The sequence below is a fragment of the Talpa europaea genome (genome assembly GCF_964194135.1).
Source record: "Talpa europaea genome assembly, chromosome: 14".
NCBI lineage: Eukaryota > Metazoa > Chordata > Mammalia > Eulipotyphla > Talpidae > Talpa > Talpa europaea.
This window is the reverse complement of record NC_140082.1, coordinates 5,449,047-5,469,972: the sequence shown is the minus strand read 5'-3', so window position 1 is coordinate 5,469,972 and position 20,926 is coordinate 5,449,047. Positions and strand designations below refer to the sequence as shown.

The following is a 20,926-nucleotide window of genomic DNA, read 5'->3' as shown; positions in this document are numbered from 1 at the left end:
CCATGAGTTACGGATCCCGGACTGAGATTATCCAGTGGACCCGACCTGATGACAAAGGTGCTTTTATGAGGGAGGCAGGAAGGAGAGGGAGCGGGAGAGTGTACTGGCACTCGTGCGCGAGTGAGTGTGTGCGCCTGTGTGAGTGCCGTGATGTCGGCCTTGAAGTGGGAGGATGGGGCCACGAGACTAGAAGAGCAGGCGGCCTCCAGAAGCTGAAAAACGCAAGGAAAGAACAGTCCTGCCCACAACCTGCCTGAAGCCCTGCGGACTGACTGGGATGCCTGCGGGCAGTGCTGCTTTTTAGCCTGTACATGGCAGCTCTCGGCCACCAGCAGACCCACACGCTGGGAAGGGGTCGGAGACATCTGAGAGGCAGGAGGAAGCCAGGACGGTCTCCTGGGAACAGAGAACTGGAACAGGAGGTAGGAAACCTGCAGCTGGCAGGACTGTGGCTCGGCCTCAGAGTCTGACAAACGCCTGCGGGTGACGAGGGAACACCTTCTTTCTGTCAGTCGTGTTATCCTACACAGCCCCCATGCGATATGGCAGGTGAGGCCCAGGAGTGGACGTCGTCCTCTCCTTCAATTGCAGCTCATTTAAATGGAAGAAGCCAAACAGGGCGGGCAGCTCCGGTGCTGGGGACACTGACGTGCTCTTTCCAGGCCCAGACCCCGCTGGCCATGGGCTGGGGTCTGCGTGGACTCCGGGGGGACCAGGTCCGCCTGCACCACCACACTCACCCCCCTTCTGCGACTCGATCTCCTTCTTGGCCTGCTCCAGGATGCTCTTGATGGCGTCGTCCGAGCCCGTCTCTGGCGTGCGGATTCTCGGGGTGATGCTGCCTGGGGGGGGGTAAGAAGGCATCTGTTGTGGGGACCTGCCTATGGGTGCCAGTGCCCGAGCCGAGCCAGCCTCTCCTCCCTGAGGCCGCACTCACTGCGGCCAATTGGAGACCCGCCTGTGATCGTGGCTGGAAATAATGGCCAGGACAGCGGCAGCACCACCGCGGTGTCCTCAAGCAACTGCTCTGGGCTTTATACTCATTTAATGACCACCACCAACCTGAGGTTGTCACATGAAGAAACTGAGGCACAGGGAAGCTAAAGTGTGTTGCCTGAGGTTACTCAGTGGGGGAACAGCAGAGCTGGGACTCGAACTCAGGATTACTCTACAAATCAGATGGGGCAAGGCTGGTGGCCACCAGATCATCTTACGGATGGGTAAACTGAGGCTTGCTGGTGATCAGGGAGTCCTCCCAGGGCAGGCGCCCCCACCACTGCCACTGTGAGCTGCCCCAGAGGCCAGTAAGCAGGAAGGGGCAGCACAGGCTAAGGGAAAGTTCCCCTTGTTTTTCAGGGAGGGATACTGGAGTACCGGCAGGTCACGTGCTCTGGGGCACCCAGCTGGGGCCGCAGAGCCAGGCCTTGGCCATGAAGGCGCGTCCTGCGCAGGACGGTCTGGGCTCACCTCGCTGCCGCACCTGGATGGTCCGCAGGGCCAGCACGTTCTGCTCGTCTGACAGGAACTGCTTCATCTTGATGAAAGGCTCCTTGCCCTTCACTGTGAGCTTGCGCCAGGCCTTGGGCCGTGCCAGGATCTCGCTGACCGAGCCCTGTGACAGCCCCAGCACGTAGTGGCCGAACACCCGCTGCCCAATGTTGTGCTTCAGCAGCTGCTCCTTCACCTGGAAGGCGATCTCTGCTGTGTCCAGCTGTTCCTCCTCCGCTCCGGGCCCGGCCCCACCGCCGCCCCCCCCCGGCTCAGGTCCCCCGGGCGGCTCGGGCCCAGGGGCCGGGGTGGCAGGGGCTGTGGGGGGCTTGGCGCCATAGAAAGCTGGGGGGAACACCAGCAGGCCGCCCGCCTCCCCCTTGAAGGCAGCCGGGGGCATCAGGTGCTTGGACAGCAGCGCGTCCCCTGACGCCAGGCTGGGGAAGGGGGACAGCGAGAAAGTCCTCGGGCCGTCAGACCCCAGGCCTGGGCCCAGCAAGGGCTGCCCTGGGCTGGGAGACAGGGGGTCTTCAGGCCCCGGGGGTGGTGGCAGCTGTTGAGGGGACGGGTACGACTGCTCCGTGCCCAGCGAGTCCTTGATGGAATCGTCCTCCGAAGGGTCCTCCTCTAGAACGCGGAGAGACAGAGGAGAGAGGGGAGACGGGGGCAGAGAGGCAGACGATGGGGGAGAGACGCGGAGACAAGAGAGAGACAGAGGTGGGAACAGAGGTGGAGATGACAATGAGAGAAAGAAACCCCACACAGGAGACAGACAGCGAAAGGCAGAAACGCAGAGACGGGGCGGGGGGGGGGGGGGGCCGGGGAGTCAGGGGAGAAAGGGGAGGGGGAGCAGTGCTATAGGCTTCCAGGAGCACTGAGTGCCAACTAGACCCAGCACGTCACCCCGGCAGGCGCTCAGATTATCTGCACCCAGTGGTCAGCCGACCTCCTTGGGCCCCGCATCCTGCCTTGGCCTCTGCATTCTGTGCTCACTGGCTCCACCCCCGTGGCACTGAGAAGCAGGCCCCCTTATTGCCCCACTTTATGGAGAGGAAATAGGCAGCAGAGAGCCTTGGCCAGGGCTGCTCAGGCTAGTGGGGCCACTGGGGAGGAGAGGGCAGTCAGGGGCCAGAGCAAAGGGCGCTGGCCATTCCCAGGGTCTGCTGGAGGTGGGGGGCCGAGGTCAATGATCTCCTGTCCCCTCTGACCTCTTTCTTGGCTGCTTCCTGGCACAGAGGCCAGGGACCCACCGCAGCCTCCACTTGCCCCTAGCCCGAGAGCACCCTCCTCCCCTACCAGGGCTGGTCAGCAGACTGGGCTTTTCCAGAAGGAATTTCTGTGCCGGGAAGAAGGCCTCCTTGGCCAGGAGCAGCGAGTCTTCAGGCTTGGTCATGGCCTGAGGAGACAAGAAGCCGGGCTGAGAGAGTGTGGCTGGCAGGAGGCCCTGGGGCCACCTGCCCTGCGGGGGCAGTGGGGAGACACTCACCTGGGGGAGGCCACAGGTGCTGGAGGCCAGCTTCATGGCTTTCAAGATGCTGCCGGGGAAAGTGGGGAGCGTGAGGCAGGTGGATCCCTGGGCTTGAGGTCAGGCAGGCCCGCTCCACCTGCTCATCTTCCTGACAGAACACGGCCCCTGAGCCCGGACCTGATAGAACACTGGGCTCATCCCGACAATGGCTGGCGGTGGCGGTCAGGGGTTACCTGACCCACAACCACACTGGCCGGATCAACCTGCCCAACCAGTCACGCTCCAGCGAGGCGACCAGGTGCTGAGCCCCACTTGGCGCCAGTAGAGAGGAGACAGAGGTACCAAGTCGGGGGTAAGGGCGGGATGAGGAATTTTGCTGAGGGCCCCCTGCTGCCTTCCCAAGAAGACCCGGTCAGGGGAGAAGGGTGGGGGGACGTGGCACCCTACCTCAGCTCTGTCTTAATTTCTTCATAGTCAGACTGCGCCTGGAGCTTCTCCTCCAGCTTCTGGAAGGAGCCAGCAGAGGTGATGAGCTGGGCCTTGTCCTCCCCCATGGGCCTCCACCTCCCCCACGGGCCTCCGCCTCCCCCTTGGGCCTCCGCCTCCCCCAGCACCCACCTCGATGGCTTCGGACTTGGCAGTGAGCTGCCGCTCCAGGTCGGCGATCTGGTTCGCCGACGTCTCCTCCAGCTCCTGCAGCGAGTTCTGGAGCAGCTGCACATCCTTCAGCAGCCGCAGGATCTCCCGGTCCTTGGAGGCCAGGGCAGCCTCAAGCCGAGGGCCCGAGCACAGTGCGAAGTTCACTTTATCCTAGGGACAGAGAGAGGTGCTGAGGGGCTGAGAGGCTCGGGATGGGGGGGTGGCCAGGCTGGCTCCCCAACCTGGAATCCCAAGAAAAACAGGAAGCCCATCGGGGGATGGCCCTGGTGCTGTGCTTCGGCGTAACCGCCTATTGGATGGGTAGGGGCTTTCCTCCTCCACCTCTGAGCCTCTGCTCTGGCTGGTCCTGCCAGCCTGAAAGCCTTTCTCTCTTCCAGAAGTGAAACTGGAAGCCCCCCAAATGCCCACCGACAGGAGAATGGACAGACTGTGGCACATGCTTGCAATGGAATACTATACAGCAACAAAAAGGAACAGCCTGCAACTACTTGCCACACAGAACTGATGACTCCTGGATGGATGTCACAGGAAGAGAAAGAAGCCCAACACAGAAGTGTGCGTGTGCTTCCACCAAGATCAGACACAGCCACAGGCCAAATCCACCTATTCCATTAGGACTCAAGGGGTGCTCCCCTTAGGGAATAGCACCTGGATAGGGGCACAAGGGGAACCCCTGTGATCTAGATGCTGGCTCTGAGGCGTGTTCACTTAAAAACCTCAATGTGCTGTGTGCTTATGCACATTTCCCCTTACAGATATTATACTTCAGCAAAAGCATTTGTTGAAAGAAAAAAACAATAAAGTAAGGTAGGGGGTGAGGAGGTGGTGGTGATGGGGTATTCTCAGCCATACACAAGGGTTGGCTTTTTAAATAGGGCACAGACCCTACTCCAGGCTGACCCCAGGCCGGGCAGCAAGAGACACCCAGGCTTAGACCTGATTGCAGCCACAGGCCACGCCAGGGTGGCTCCTTCGTCTTCCTAACTTGCCCCTATTCCCCATCCCATAGCTTCGCTTCCCATAGGTTTGAGGAAAAGACCCCTTTGTCCTCAAGATGAAGAGGTTGGTTTTGAGCTCAGTTACAAATGCATCGAAGAAGCGCTGCACAGAAAGCAGCCCATCGCCACCAAGCCCGGCTATTCTTCCATGGAGATAAATGCCAATTAAAACAGGAAGCGGATGCCATTAGCACATTAAATTAATTAGCATCGAGCGCCACTGTTGTGCTCAGAAAAGATCACCCCCCAAACCAGCAAAGTTCCCCATGGCTGATTAGCACAGGCATTTGCTGGGTTCCACGGGGGTTAATTAAGAACCATGGGCAAATTCTCTCTGAGGCATCCGCATGAGCTCCCAGGGTCTCTCCTGCACGGTCGCTGTGTCGAGCAGCTATCTCAGCCCAACGACAGGGACACAGCCTCCTGGGACGCAGGCACAGCCCACCCTGCCCCAGGCCTCATGCTGGCCGTCGCACATAAACCCTCAGGTATCAGGGAGACACGCATCTGGGGCACATCACATTGGGATGGGGATGTGTGTAAGGAGGCCACATGTCCTCATAGGCAGATACGCCAGACATGACAAGAACACGCCAATGAGGATAATCATCATTATAATCATAATCAAAATAATAAGTAAGAGTAGCATCAAATATTTGCTGGCCAGAGATTAGCAGCCCGGTGCCATTTTAGATACTTTATATGCTATTCTCTCAATAGCCCCATAAGGTAAGCTAACTTGTATAGATGAGGAAACTGAGGCACAGTTAGATGAAGGATGTAGTCATTTGCCCCAACAGACACATAATCACACTAATACATGTTCTCAGAGACACGTTCCAAAATTTAAGCAGCAAAGACAGACACACAGGTGCATGAGGGTGTCGGGCTGAACTGAAGGTGATGCTGGCCGCATCAGGTGCACGGATGGTAGTGCAAATGGCCCTGCACACAGCTGTTATTGGGGAAGGATCAGGAGTGTATCCCCCGCTATGCAGAGCACTGGAAAGACGGCAGACCAGTCTCCACAAGGAGCCCAAGCCTTTCTGGGAGGGGCGGGAGGGAGGCTTTGAATCTAAGACAGACTGGGGTGGCTCTGAGTAAAATCCCTGGTAGGGAATGATCCCAGGACCCCAGTGAGGCACCAACCAGGAGGAAAGAGAAAGATGCACCAAGTAACAAGACTTGACACAGGAAGCTCAGGGCCGCTGCCTGGAGATGGGTTCATCACAGCACACGGCTGCTTGGGAAACCCCACTGCTTGGGTATAAGCATTAACCCCAGGCCTTAATATGTGGTTCTACCCGTTGGGGGGCGGGCGGGATGGAGCCACCAAGAAGTGCGAGCCCCACCGACAACAACGACACCTAGTGGCAGCCATCCAAAACACACTGCTGCTCAAACTCCACCCCCGCCCCCCTTGAGGGCATCTATCCATAGGATGATCTTTGGCCCAGGTAACTCCCTGGCATTCCTGGACATCGGAGGGCACGGAGGCCTCCAAAGGAATATAACAGATGTCCTGTTACACAGGGTGGATGGAAGCTCGGAAAGTTAAGAGTTGTGGCTGTATGTTGACCCTGAGGTGTTGAAGCAAGGAACTGTTTTATGCACACTCACCTTGGCGATGAAGAGGCCATATCCGCTGTGTGCACACACACCCCATTACACAGGAGAGGCCATATCTGCTGTGTGCACACATGCCCCGTTACACAGAAGAGGCCATATCCGCTGTGCACACACACGCCCCGTTACACAGGAGAGGCCATATCCACTGTGTGCACACACGCCCCGTTACACAGATGCAGGTGGTCAACCCACCAAATGTCACCCACATATTCATGCCCACAACGTGGTTGTTCTCAACCTTTCTGTCTCCCCCATGCTTACTCCGCTGGGTCCCTGAGGGGAGCAGCAGGCCAGGCGGATGGAGCTGTTGACAGAGGCGAGTTGTTCACGAAGACTTTCCACCTCCCGCTGGGCAGCCTCAGCTCGCTGGGGAGAATGGGGTGAGTGTGGTTAGGGATGGGTAGAGCTGCAGAGGGGGCCTCAGCGAAGGCTGGGATCCACCAGGGCTTGGCTGATGGAAGGGGAGACACTCGGGTTAGGCCCGTGGGAATCACTGCTGCTCAGGTGGGATGTGGTTCCTTCATGAGGTCTGGCCGGGAGAACCACGTCCCAGTCGAGCTGGGGGCTCGGCACCTGTGGGCGCTGCTCTCACCCGCCCCCGCCGTCCTGAGCTGGCGGAGGATGCCTCCGCAGGGGCTCCAGGACAGGCTGCCTCTGGTCTCTGCCCTCCACTGCACCAGCTCTCTGTGTTCTCCATTTATTTGCCAGGTCTCAGCCCCACGCCCCCACTGGGAAGGCTTCTCCAGCACTGAGTCGGACAAACACTGACTGAGCTCAGCCCTCCCTCCCGGCCCAGCTGAGATCCCGCCACCGGCAGCGGCGTCTCCTCACCTGATTAGCTTTCTCCAGGTTGGTCATGATCAGGCCGACTTCATCTGCCCTGAGACAGAAAGACAGGGCCCTGAGCAGAGGCTTTTGGCAGTCACCAGGGTGCCCGCCCACATTGCCACCCCTAGCCTGCTGACCCCCTCAGCCCACGGTCTGTGCATGGTGACTTCACCCTTCCTATGGGGAGAAACCAGGCTGGGGTGGAAAGAACCCACGCTGTGGGGAAATGGCCAAGGGACCCAGCACTGCATCCCTTCCAGGCAGCCTGGCTTCCATCTCCCCGAGGGGAGCACTCTCTAAAGCTGCCTGCAGAGCGATGCCCCCCCAGCCTTGGGCCCTGCTCTGCCTGGGACACCCCGAGTTTTAAGACTCAGCTCCAATTGTCTTGCTAGGGAGTCTTTCCCAACTAGCCCCACCCAGACTGCCAGCACTAAGGGTCTCCCCTCTGCCTAGTGTGGGTGGGGTGAGGGCCAGGTGGGGTGCAGGAGGGCAGTAGGGAGCATTTGGTGACAGTGAGCTGCACGCACAGGACTGTCTTCTGCACAAGCTGTTTCCACTGCCCAAGGCACCCTGCCTGGTATTCATGTGGTCATTTACTCATCTTTTGGGTCTCATTCTGCAGGTCACCTCCTCAGGGAAGTCCTCCCTGACTACCAGGATAATTGGACCCACCTTTTGTTACTCTATCTCAGTGCTCCCCATTCTTCCCTTCATGGCCTGTACCCTGTGCCCAAAACAATGCTGGGCAGACAGTAAGGCCTCAAGAGTGTCTGAAGGAATGAATTTATCATTGTGCATTCCCACCTCAGCTGATTAGGACAGGGCTGTGTGTTCCAGGGCTCAGCACAGCACTGGGGTAAACGTGCTGAATAAGTGTTGTGAACTAAGTGACATCTTAAAGTCTAAAGAAAGGTGAGGTCTGGATTGGACTGTGGTGCCAGGGAGCTGGACAGTCGCAGGAGGCTGGGGTGAGGAGGCCCCCGCAGCCTGAGGCCCAGAATGTCCATAGTCTGCGGTGGTGCATGAATGGCAGGCCAGCACAGCAGCGGACGTGCACCACTGTGCCCATGTGGCTGGGGAGCAAAGGGTACTTAATGGGATGGGCGGCTCCAGCAGAGGGTTAGAGGAAGGCGGGCACAAGGAGGAGGCACGGCTGGAGGGTCAGAGGGGGAGGCACAGCTCAGTAGGACACGCATTTACTTGGATGCCGCTTCCTCATCGTATTTCCGGCGCAGCTCCAGCAGCTCTGTCTGCGTGGCCTTTAACGCTAGGAAAAAGTAAAGAGCCAGAATGAAGACCCGCACCCCCAGAAGGTGGAACCCATTCCCAGGCCTGGAAAGCAGAGTGAAGCTCAGATTAGCGAGGAAAGATCTTTCCATGAGAACTGGTGACAAGTAGAGAGTTTCCTTGCCTAGACACATTTCAACCGGTGGGAGGGATGGGGAGTGGCCGGGCCGGAGGGTCGGGGTTGGGGAGTGGGTGGTGGGGAGAATAGAGAACTATGCATCTGTGGAGTAGAGGAGAGCCACGCGAGTTGAAGGGGCTGTCTGTCCCATGTCTGGGGTATGAGTCCTACAACACCTTCAGGATACTCTAGGATCTGGGTAAGGCCTTCTACCCATAAGCTCACCCACCGAGACCTGGCAGGTGAGCGGAACAAGAAGTCAACAAACACAGGTACATTATGAAAAACGAGAGGTTCCTCAGACAATTTCTGATTTCCTAAGGAAAACTGAAGGACCTGGCCTGGATTCTCCAGTTTGCCTCAGACCCCACCCTTCCCTACTGCCTCCCTAATCCGGGCCCTGAGGGCACTCCATTTTCCACCCCTGATTTAATTCTACCTCAGATCCTCTCTCCTCAGCCAAATAGCCTCTGGAGACCAGGGGTCAGATCCCCAGTTGGGTAATGTAGGTCCTTCCTCCTCCTGCCCCAAACTCCTTCTTGCCCCTGTGATGCTAGAATACCTGAGCCCAAGTTCATAGTGTCATGGTCCCCTCCACTCCTCTTTCTGGTCTGACTGGGCCAGGAAGGGGACATGAGCCAGATGCATACCTGAATGTAGGACTTTGATCTTCTCCTCCGCCTCCCCCAGTCTGGCTGCCAAAGTGATCTGTACTTCCTGAAGGCCCCTGTGGAGAGACGAGTGCTCACAGGAGATCTGCTCAGGCCTCACTGTGGGGCCTTGCCTGGGCCCTGAACAGACTTTGCACCCTCCCCGCCTCCTGCAGCCCCACCTCTGTCTTCTTAATGGGTCCCTAAGAACATTCGGACACTTGGCTGCCCCACTGTTTTGTGGACCTTGAGACTCCATCATAACTGGCCCCATTTACTTTCTGGCAGCATTTTTGGGGGCACCCAGCAGTCATCAACTTCGCTTCTCAGCCTCAGTTTCCTTGTAAAAGGGATTTCGGAAGGACTGTGCCTCAGTGGGAGCAACTCCTGCTTCCAGCTTCTTCACTGTCAGCTGCTGTTCCGGCCCCCAGGGGAGGAATTTTCTCCCCTCCCTGTGTCAGGACATTGGGGTGACCAGCCCAAGTGAGAGGCAAATCTCTCAGCCGAGAAAGCGGGGCCAGAGCTGCACTACAGGGGCGTTCAGGCAATGCCTGGGCCTCGCAGGCTCTGGGAAGGGAGCACACCTTCACTTGGCACTCATGTCCCGCCCCTCTTGGTCACACTCCCTTCCTGGCACCCCCACACACTGGGCCTGCCTTTGCACGGGCTGTTCCTTCTACCGGTAAAAAATTCCCCTACAGCCTGGCCAGACTCCCTTTCTCACCTCCTCTGGGCTTTGCTCAGCCTGCCCCATCAACTTACTTAAACCTTAGCTCCTCACAGCCCTGTTTCTTCCCCTATTTTTCTTTATAACTGTCATCTAGCACACCATTTATTTATCTTATTCATTTGTGTCTTTATGCGAAAGTAAGCTCCAGCAGGACAGAGAGTCTAGTCTATTTCATTCACGCCCGTGTCTCTAGAACTGGGCCTGCCACACAGTAGTCGGCTCTGAAAATATGCAGAAGAATGAAGGAGAGAGGAGATGAGCACCATAGTGCCATCCAAGGAGGGCCCCAGAACTCAGCAGCAGCCAATGCAAAGGCTGTCCACTCACTGACACGCACTCCTCCGTATGGGTGTGGAGCTAAGCTGGACAGGCGTCAGCAGGCCAGGCCGCAGGCCAGAAGCTGATACTGCCTGTGATGGTCAGTGTTACAGGCCTGCCCAGTCAGGTTCTAGGGCCTAGCTGTCCAGTCACATACTGGCCTAGGTGTTGTTGTGCAGGTGTTCTGAACTGGGGTTGACATCTACAGTCAGCCGACTGTGAGGTAAAGGAACAGTCTCAATCAGGTGGGTGGGCCTCGTCTAATCAGTTGCAGGTCTTTTTTTTTTTTTTTTTTAAAAGATTTATTTATTTATTTATACAAGCATTGGGTACAGTCAGAAGCGTGGGAGGGTGAGAGAATTCACCAGAGACAGAGTGGGGAACAGAACAGGCAGACTGATGAAATGCACTGCTGAGGGGAGCAGCAGGCACGTCAGGAGAGGCCTGCGCGCCATGTGGGACCCTCGCCAGCGGCTGGGGGATCGAACAAGCACTGCAGAGGCTGCGGGCAGCTTCACAGCCCAGCGTTCAACTGCTGCGCCACCAGGTCTTAAGGCCCCAGTTGCAGGTCTTAAGGCTCAAAATGAGGAAGAAGAAACTCTGTCTCAGGAGGGCAGTGTAGCCCCCTGCCCGACAGTTTCCGTCTGCTGGCCTGTTTTACTAAGCTGGACTTGCCAGACCTGTCCTTGAAACAGGTCTCTTTATGCATTAAAAAGAAATTCTACTGGTTCTGTTTCTCTGGAGAACCATGTTTAACACACCCCCACTTGACCCACTTTCCAGATGGGGAAACTGAGGCACAGAGAAATGAAGTGACCTGTCCAGGGCTGGCCACTGTGCTGCTGAAATAGGGCGGAAATCTGGGTCTGCGCCCAGATACCAAGGGTCCTGGGCAGGGTGATTCTTCCAGCCCCACCTCCCAGCAGAGGGGGCCCGCGGTGACCCCCACTCACTTTTGTTTCTCCACCTCATTTCTCTGCAGCAAAGTTTCTGTCAGGAGGGCTTTGCTGGGAATGCCCGGGAGGCGGCTCCCCTCAGTCAGTGTGGGCCCCGCCGGAGACGGCCCCTCTCTCTGCTCTGGAGGGAGAAAAAGAGCGAGAACCACCGTGGCCTGGCTGAGTACAGCAGACGGTGCGGGAGCACCATCATTTCCCAGGCGCGGGCTGTGGGGACCTGTCACCCCGCCAGCAGGCAGCAGCCATCCACGGGGAAGTCAAGTGCCTGTCCCGCTAGTCCCAGACAGTGTACCTGGGGTCTCCCATACCTCAGGGACCTGTTCCTGCCTCCTTGGCTGCTTATTATCTTTAAGATATCATGGCACATATACATGAGAGAAAATGCACCATTATACTTACTGTCTTCACTGTATTGTGTGACCAACACTACTCCCCCCAGGACACGGCTGCACCCCAAAAGGAAGCCACCCCCAGGACGCAGACTCTACTCCCCGTGCCCCCAGCCCCTGGAGCCGCCCCGATCTGCTCTATCTGCCTGCTCTGGACGATTTTCATCACTGAGTCACACGCTGCATGTCGCTCCTTGCCTAGCACCCTCCACCCGGCTGCCGGCATCAGGGCGTCATTGCCGTTCAGGCCGTCACGGCCCGGGGCGTATGGGGCACGGTCACAGTGACCGACCTTGGCTGCACCCTCCACCGGCTGCCACGAGTGGGTTGCTGTGAACATCTGGGGACATGTTTCTATCTGAGTCTCTGTTTTCACTCGTTTGGGGTACACAGCCAGGAGTGGAACTGCTGGGTCTCGGGGTCGCTCTAGGTCTAGCTTGCTGAGGTGCTGCTCAGTGCTTTCCCCTCCCTCACATCTCACAGCGGCAACATGACTGAGCTTTGTCAATGCGATGTAGCTGGTGTGATGACGCCACTTGAGGCCAGGACACTCCCACCCCCACATTCTCGTTCGGTTGGCCGGCTCATGCATTATTTTTTTTTTAAAGACTTATTTATGCATACAAGAACTGGGGTACAGGCCAGAGGTATGGGGGGTGAGAGGATTTACCAGAGACAGAGTGGGGAACAGAACAGGCAGCCTGACTGAAATACACTGCTGAGGGGAGCAGCAGGGAGACAGGAGAGGTCAGCTGCGCCATGTGAGTAGCTTCCTGGCCGGGGATTTAACTCGTGCTGCGGTGGCTGCAAACAGCTTCACAGTGCTGTGCTGAACCCCTTGCGCCACCAGGGAGGCCCCGGATAGCATGTGTTATTAAAGATAGAAGGCCCAGCACAGCCTGGGGCCCTGAGTGACTGCATGGAGTACAGTCCTTCAAGTATACTAGGCCTGTGAGATGTGGGTCAGTTTCGGCAGATGTGTACCTTAACCCATCTGGCTTCTAAAATGGTAAAGTCGAGCTTCCTGGCCCCCTTCCCCGCCACTGAGGAGTCTGGCCACCGAGGACCCACAGCCCATCTGTTCATTATGGGTGTCCCAGTACCTTTGGGGCAGAGGAGCTCGGGGTGCCTCTTCCACGAAGTGTGGAGGTCTCGCCGGGGCTGCCCGCTGGGGTCAAGGCTGGGGGGCTGCAGTCTGTCGTCTAGGCCGCGAGCCGCCTCAAACACAGGCACGGGGTCTGCGTGGAGAGAGAGAGGACAGGGTGAGGGGGGGCGCCCAACCCAGGGAGGGCCTGGTGGGTCCCCCTGTGGGACTGCCATCCACAAGGGTGCCTACATGGTTTGGGGGAGCTGTTGGCGGGGGGGACAGGTGCAGGTGTCCTGCATAGCAGGGGTGTGTGTGTGGGAATGACAATAAAGGCTGTTGTAAGAACTGTGTTTCCTTGATTCTGCAATGCCACCTGTGGCGGTCCTGGGGCACGTCTTGTACACCTCCAGCCACGGGGTGGCCCTGAGCAAGGGCTGCCAGGCACCCTGACACCACCATCTGAGGCAGCCTTCCACGGCCATTCCAGACAGGCCTGTGGCAGTGGGGATCCAGGAGCCAAGGGGGACACAGGGGAACCCCCGAGACCTTGCCCAGCACTTTGGCAGGCTGTCCCCCAGCTCCTGCCTCTCTCCATGCTGTGCCGCCCACCCGCTCCCCATTGCATGCTGGCCCCTGTAGCCTCAGGCTGCTTCTCAGAGGCCCTGCATCAGCACGCTATCATTTGCACACATGGTTGAGAAAACCACAGTCCTTCCAGGGGCGAAATACACACCTGGACGTAAGATGCTCCCCCCCCCCCCCATTCCCAAACAGCTAAAAGGTGAGACACCTGCAGGTGCTTCTGCCAGGAACTGTTTCCTCTCCTTTTACCTGATGTGCGCGGCCTCCTCCAGACCTAGAGAACCCCAATAACCCCAGATGGCAGGCAGCACACTCCCAGGGACAAAACCCGGCATGGGAGGGGTTCCTGAGATGCTCCCAGCATCTCCTGCAGGCTGGTTTGGATCCAGCTTGTCTTCACAGAGGGGGAAACTGTGGTTCAGAGAAGCCAGGTGACTTGCTAAAGAGCACAGGTGACACTGGATTCTGGGTCTTTCTCTGACACCACAGAGGCTTCCTGTCCAGTGGTGCGGATATTTCAGCACAGCAGCCACAGACAGGTGCTCATGGTGGCAAGCTCCAGGCTTGCAGACCAAGGAGCTGGGTCAGGTCCAGTCCTTTCTAATGTCCTGAGCCCTTTCTTCCTGCCGGGATCTCCTGCCTGCCTCTGCTTGGCCACTGCTCTCGGCTGAGGGGCAGAGATTAAAAGCATGGACTGTGGTGTCAGAAGTGTCTGGGTCCTGGTCTAATCTATCCTTGCCTGTGGGACTGCTGTGTCGTTGGCACACAGCAACTCTACCTCTGTGTCTCAACATGAAATTTGGTTTCATGGGGCTGTGTTGAGGATCCACGTAAAGTGTGCAACACTGCACCTGGCACAGGGTCAGCTCAGAATAAATGGAAGCCCTCGCCATTCCTGCTCCGAACAAACTGGTCTTTTCCTCTGTTCTTCAAATGCACCTTTCCGCCCCATAGCTTTTGCAGAGGCAGGAGTCTGCCAAGAACACTCTGTCCTTCCCCACACTTTTATCTGGTCAAAGCTTATGATTTTCATATTGTGATTCAGATGCCCACTTCTTCCCGGAAGCCTTCCCTGACCAGTCAGTCGTCTGATCTGAGCTCTCCCGGCTGCCTGCCCTTCCCTTCACAACACTCATTGCAGTAACAATTTATTTGCAAGTCCACATAATTAACACCCACGAGACTGCAAACTCTGTAACAAGGGAGGGTGGGACCGCATCTGTTTGTGCTCCCCCACCAGACCCCTTGGGCTTAGCACAGTCCAACTCAATCCATATCTGCCCGTGGAAGAAACGGGCAGGACCTGCACACGAGGCCTTCAGGTCGGGCTGGAACAAGGTCGCTGTGTCTGATCCCTCCCGGGCCGCCTGTGTGTTTGGGGAGCGGGAGGCTTGGACAATGGGCGTTTGTGCGAGGTAAGCAGGTGCGCGGGAAGGCCGGGCGTCATCCCCTCCGTCAGCACCCGCCCCCCGCCCCGTCATTAGGCAGGGCCTGCTCAGCGGGGTATGCCATTATGTCTCCCCGGGCTGATGTAATTATACATTGACATAATTAACCCAGCAAGCGCATTAGGCAGGCCAGCTAAAAATTCATCTATAATTATTTGTTGTGTGCATGCTAATGAGTCCATCTGCACTGCCTTTGTACAACACGGACAAATTAATTTACAAGTCTGGATTTTTTAATAAGTTCAAGGAAATGCTTCCTATTGTGTCCTGGTTTTTGAGAAAGGGAGAAAAAGGCGACGAGCGCTTGCTGGGGTCAGGGGCGTTAGATCAACAGGGAGGGCTCGCTCGGGGCCAGCAGGGGGGCAGGGTCCTGTGCGGCTGGGGGGGCCGGCTAGTGGGTCCAAGTCGCAGACCACACTCTGGTGACAGGGGATGTCGTTCACCCCGGCACAGGGATCGGCATTGACGCTTCTTTCTGCTCGGAGGCCCTGCCTGTCACTGTTTCCCGCCTTGCTCGGCCCCCGGGAGGCCGACGCCGGGGAGGCCGATCCAGCCTCTGGCCAGACGGGCAGGGCAGGGCTGGGCAGACACTCTGTAAGCCTCAGGGGCCTTCAAGGCTCTGACTTTTCATCTCCTTTGCACTCTGGGGTAGAGCTCCCAGAAGCTGAAGTCTGGCTTAGGGCGCAAATCCCGTGGGGCCTTGAACCTCAGTTTCCCCCCTTATAAAGCAGGAAAACACCACAGTTCCTACTGTGGAGTTATGGGGAAGATCAAGAGAAGGCCAACAGGCAGTGTGGTTGATGGGTGTCAGCTTCAACTCCAAGTTGGGCGCGGGACCTCTCCGGCAGTTGGCTGAGTCCTTGGGGCCTCATTTCCTCCGGTGAAGTGGGGCCACATGTGGGTGATTGCAAGGCCGGGAGAGAGAACATCTGTGCAGTGAGCTGCACAGTAGGTGTTGCTAAGTGTCTGGTGGCTGTCTCCCCTTGGGGGGCTTTCTGGGAGCTGTTGTCTGCAGGAGGCTGCCCGGTAGAGACAAGACATAGCCCCCCACCATTCAGCTAGCTCGATGTGTCCAGCACGTCCACCCCAGAGCACAGATGGGGAAAGTGGGTCCTCTGACTTGCCTGCAGTCTGCTGGCGGCAGGGCTGAGACAGGGCCTTGGGTTTCTTCTCACACCATGCTGCCTCCTGGCTCCCCAGTTTGAAGGAGAGAGTGGGGGGGCAGTTTCAGATGACTCAGCCCAAGTCAGGATGCATTTGGATCCTAACAGCTAAAGCACTTTGAAAGGGTTAGAATTCAGTTTTCACCACAACACTCTGCGCTCGGAATGCTTGTGGCCCCACTTTACAGACAGGGAAACTGAGGTGGGACATGCAGTCACTTCCCCAAGAGGAGGGAGTGAGAGCTGGCTGGCATCCGGCAGGCTGCCCCTCTGCCCCCCATACCTGGCTAGGGAACTGGAGTTCCTCAAGGGTCCCTGATGGTTCTTAATGGGGGGCACACACAGAACCCCTGGGACGCACATCAAACACTACAGCCTTAGTCCTAAAGATTCTCTGGCAGAGGTCTGAGGGCCAATACATCTTTAAGGGAAGCAAATGGGGATTCCTCAGGGCGCAGACCTTCTCCCCGTTTCTCCTGAGGTCTCCACTTCCCCTACTGGCCAGACAGCATGTGTGGTTCTGATTCCCTCTCAGCGTCCGAGAGGGCTGTCAGTCCAGATGTCCCACCCTACACTGGCAAGGAGGGCCCGGGACTCAGCCTGGCCAAGAGGACACTCTGCCCTGAGATATGACTCCAGAGTGGATATCACGGTCCCTCCGTCCAGCTGTCTGCTGGCCCGGTGCTGCCCATGCCAATTCTCACCACTCTTCCCCACCCTTGGCCTTCTAGTAAGTTCCTTTCCTGCTTCATAATGTTGCCAGTCAGCATCTGCCCCTTGGACATGCAAGAACCTTGATGGATATACTTGCTGAGCTGGTTTTGACAGAGGCAGAACGAGGTAGGTTCGACACTGTAATGTCCCTGAGACGGAGAGGTGGGGGCAACTGAGATAGATTAACTCGAGGCATCAATTAAAAGCCAATCCCTTATTGAGAAGACACTAAAAAAGAGATACACAAAAGACAAGAACAGGTAACAACTGGGCTGTGCTGAGAGTACTTCCCGAAATTAACATTAACAGTGGTGCTGATACCATGCTTCTGGAAAGTGGCATAAACACAGGCGTCAAATTTAAGCCACCTGCCATGCTCTGGATCCCAAGCCTTGGCCCTTCTCTAGGTTTTGGTGACAGCTGCCAGGACGGTGCTCTGCCATCCTGCGGCTGCCAGGAACGCCCCAGCCTGGTCCTGCTCGCTGTCACCCGAGCCAAGAGCTTTGTAGCCTTTCCCCCTAACTGAATTACACATGCTCATACCATTGCAGTGTGGACACCCCCTCCCCAACAGATTCCTATTTTGGTAACATGCATAGTCGCAACTAAAACCTTTCCACTCTGGTAAAAGTTAGCAGTTTTGGATCTGAACCTGAAACAACACAAGAAGCCACTGGTCCAATAGGTTAATTCCAAGACTGGTAAAAATTGGGCCACAGAATAAAAGGGTGGAGGGAAACAAATGCTTAGGGTGGGCGAGGGGTTCAGGCCCACCCAGGCCTCTCCTGGCAATGGCATGGGCCGGAGGTGAAGGAAACGCACACAGCTTGGTGTGGCTGGCGCGGGATGGATGAACCCCACAGCCAGCTGCAGGGAAGGGAGGCGGGGAGAGGCTTGGGTGGTCCATCTCATTTGGGGACACACAGTCATCACTCAGTAAATGTCTCATCAATCACCGAGGCTACGAGGTAGGTGCACAGGACCAGAGGCCTCTGGGAGCTGCAGAAGGAGAAAGCTTCACCTGAGCAGAGTTTGGTGGAAGTGAGAGCAGGTGGGAGGAGGTGAGGCAGGGCAGGATGCTGTGGGCAGAGCAATCTGGGTTCGAATCTACCTCTGCCAGTTGCCTGGGGTCTGGAGTGAAGCATTTCAACCCTACGAGCCTCAGTTCTCCTTTCTGTAAAATGGAGCCAGCAGCAATTACCAAAGCTACTGTTGAGATGTGAACAAACAAGTTTTATAAAGCAGTTAGTACAGTACCCGGTATTCAAAGTAAGCACTCACAAAAGACATACGTAGTTCGGGCCTCCCAGGTGGCGCAGCGGTTGAGCGCTGGGTTGTGAAGCTGCCCGCAGCCTCTGAAGCGCCGGTTCGATCCCCGGCTGCTCCCGGGCCACCGGAGGAGGGTCCCACATGGCGCGCAGACCTCTCCTGCCGCCCGCTGCTCCCCTCAGCAGTGTCCTTCGGTCCTTCTGCCTGCTCTGCTCCCCGCTCTGGCTCTGGTGAATTCTCTCACCCTCCCGCGCTTCTGACTGTACCCAGTGCTTGTATAAATAAATAAATAAATCTTTAAAAAAAAAAAAAAGACATACGTAGTTCTTGGGGAGATCTGAGGGGGCAGCTCTCACACCCCAGCTCTGCTTGTGGTACTCCTTGGCTTGGTCTTTTGGACCTTGCTGAGTACTGAACCATACGATTCAGAAAATGCCATCTGTCCGGGGTGCTGTATGTCTGGGGGGCTGGTCCAGATCTTGGTGACAGGGGCCCTGTACCAGATGCCTGGCAGCTGCCAGAGAGTCTCCGAAGGCCCAACGAATAAGTCAAGGGTGTCAGACCTTGAGTTGCAGTTATGCCTGGGCCAGTCTGGTAACAGGGAGGCAATGACAGGTAGGAAAGGACTTCATTGTGGGTCTCCTGGGAATAGAATTTCAGTAGGAAAGAAGGGAGAAGGATGCCTTAAGCGAGGGCAGGGAGACATGAGAGCCAACAGTAACACTCAGGGCTTGCTGTGTACAGTTGGGGAGGTTGTGCACTGCCCAAGGGTGCGCACGGGAATTACAGTCACATTGTGGATTGAGATATTCGGTACCAATTTTTTTTGGCAGATGGCAATGGCCTCTCTAGAAGAGGGGGTGCCTTGTTCTGGCACCAAGTTGCCTGGGGTCTTAGGACTTGGGGTAGGCCCTCTTACACCATAATCGTCTCTGCTCACTGCCAGGTCTATCTTCATTCTCACGATGGCTCAGTAAGGTGGATGTTGCCGTGTCTATTTTGCAGACAAGGAAATGAAGACTCAGAGAGGAGAGGAGACACCCAGGGTTGCCAGGCTTAGAAGTGGTAGAGGCAGGATTTGAACTCAGTGTACTAGACCTTCTTTTCAGTCAATGAGCCAAGCTGTTGTGAGTCAGGGCATGGGGGCAGGGGGTGGTGGTTCTTACTGTTAGGACAGAAGTACCTGACTGGGGCTCTGTCCTTGGCCTTGCAGCTCACTTGCTGTGTGACTTTAGGCAAAAAAACAAAACAAAACAAAACCAAAAACAAAAAACCAGACCTCTCTGGGCTCCCTGCTCACGTTCCTATTACAAGTGTATCACACTGCAGGTCATCAGAGGGTGGCGTCCCGCCCAAGAGTGCTTTTGGCCCTGGGCTTATCCCTTCGAGCTGGGATGTTCAGGGAAGGTGATGATTAGACACATTCCCAGCTGAACTTGACACAAAAAGTGTGAATGTGCGAATTCACAAGGCCACCCTGGGGCAAGGAGGGAGGGTGCAGGCAGGGAAGCTGAGGGCTGCGTCCAGGCTGTGACGCCTTCAGACTTCAACCCTGGATCCCTGGATGAGTTACCCAACGCTCGCTGTTTCCCTGCCAGAGAAATGGGGATGATCACAGGGTCTGTGGCACGGGGCCAGGAGCTGGGACAAGGAGCCCCGCGGACAGTGCCCAGCACCCAGCAGACTCCCTGGAACAGGCCACCCAGCTCTCCCTTCCCGCGAGGAGTTGGTGACAGTGTCCAGGTGCTACTCCTTCTGGGCCACTGCAGCCCAGCAGGGGTGGCCGAGCCAGGCACTCCTACCGATGCCAGCACAGGCAGCTCCCGTACTACAGGACAGAACAGTGTCCCCCACATCCAGATGTTGAAGCCATAATCCCATGTGACCACATTTGGAGATGGGCCTTTAAGGAGGTAATAACGGTGAAATGAGGCCATAATGGGGGGAGCCTAATCCCACAGGATCGCATCCCCAGGAAAAGAGGAAGCGGCACCAGTATCCCCCAGCAGAGGAAAGGTCACCTGAGGACACAGTGGGAAGGCTGGGCCAGCAGCCCGCAGGAGAGCCCGCGCCCTGCTGGCTTAGACCTTGGACTTCTAGCCTGCAGGCTTGGGGGGGGGGGGCGGGGGGTTTCCAATTTAAGACCCTGTTCTGAGTGTCACACCCCAGTCCACCCTGCCCCCAGCTCCCCGCCAGCCTGGCGGAGACTTTCTGGGGCAGCACTGCAGTCTGATGTCTCTCTAATCAATCCTCCTCCCGCCGCTCTCATCCCCAGGTTTTAGACCAGCACCCCTTTCTGAATGCTTCTCCTGTGTCTCCTCTCATCCTCACAGGGGGCTCGCCCAACAAACCTTGCGCACATCCAATGCCATCTGTCTGCTTCCCAGAGGGCCCAAACCAATACTGGCCCCCCGGGGTCTCAGTGACCCACCTGTAAAACAGGGGACAGTCACAGGGTCTCTCCTCAGAGCCTGTGGATGTGACCCCATGGGGGGTGTGGGGAGCCTCAAGCAGAGTCCACGTACCTGCTTCTCTCTTCTCTCAGCCCAGCTTTGCTGAGCGTCTGTGGGGGGAGGGGTGGGGGGAGGGGCAGGCAAAGAGGTGCTCGGTCAAGGCCCTGGGCAGCAACGTGGATGTGAATGGATTTATCCTCAGGGCAGTAGGTGACACATTCTCATCTGTCTCTTTCAAAGGCCCATATAAACAGGTGGGTGCCTCTGGGACTGCATGGGGGAATCCAGGGGAGCAATCCTACTCACAAGGCAGACAGGGAGCCCCGAGAGCGGCATGGACTGGGATGAACAGTGTTCCCCCAAATTCATATCCATCAGGAACTTCAGAACGTGACCTGATTTAGAAACAGGGTGTTGGCAAATGAAACTGAGTCGAGGTCCAGTAGATCACGGATCACAATCCCGTGACTGATGTCCTTATAAGAACAGGAGGGGACACGGAGAGACACAGATTCTCTCTTAGTGCTTCTAGAAGGAACCAAGCAGCTGACACCTTGATTTTAGGCTTCTGGCCTCCAGGACCACAGGAGAACATACTTGTGGTTGCGGGACACTGGCAGGGCCTGGGAAACAGATGTTGCCAGAGCCCTTCTCCCTTGGCCTGTCCCTTCCCTGGGCTCCCGGGGCCACT

At 57.0% G+C, this 20,926-nt stretch overlaps 1 protein-coding gene across 1 annotated transcript in view; it reads right to left on the bottom strand.

Annotated features, from left to right (window-relative positions):
- The window catches only part of CUX2 (cut like homeobox 2), a 216,812-nt gene that overhangs the window by 14,778 nt on the left and 181,108 nt on the right, over positions 1–20,926 (bottom strand). The window contains exons 5-16 of the mRNA XM_084254186.1: positions 12,623–12,757; positions 11,128–11,251; positions 9,127–9,203; positions 8,272–8,338; positions 7,075–7,123; positions 6,505–6,609; positions 3,575–3,766; positions 3,404–3,462; positions 2,975–3,023; positions 2,785–2,884; positions 1,468–2,115; positions 741–842 (exon numbers count right to left, since the gene is read on the bottom strand). Of these exons, the coding sequence (XP_084110312.1) occupies positions 741–842; positions 1,468–2,115; positions 2,785–2,884; positions 2,975–3,023; positions 3,404–3,462; positions 3,575–3,766; positions 6,505–6,609; positions 7,075–7,123; positions 8,272–8,338; positions 9,127–9,203; positions 11,128–11,251; positions 12,623–12,757 (1,707 nt within the window). The remainder of the gene's footprint in view (positions 1–740; positions 843–1,467; positions 2,116–2,784; positions 2,885–2,974; positions 3,024–3,403; positions 3,463–3,574; positions 3,767–6,504; positions 6,610–7,074; positions 7,124–8,271; positions 8,339–9,126; positions 9,204–11,127; positions 11,252–12,622; positions 12,758–20,926) is intronic.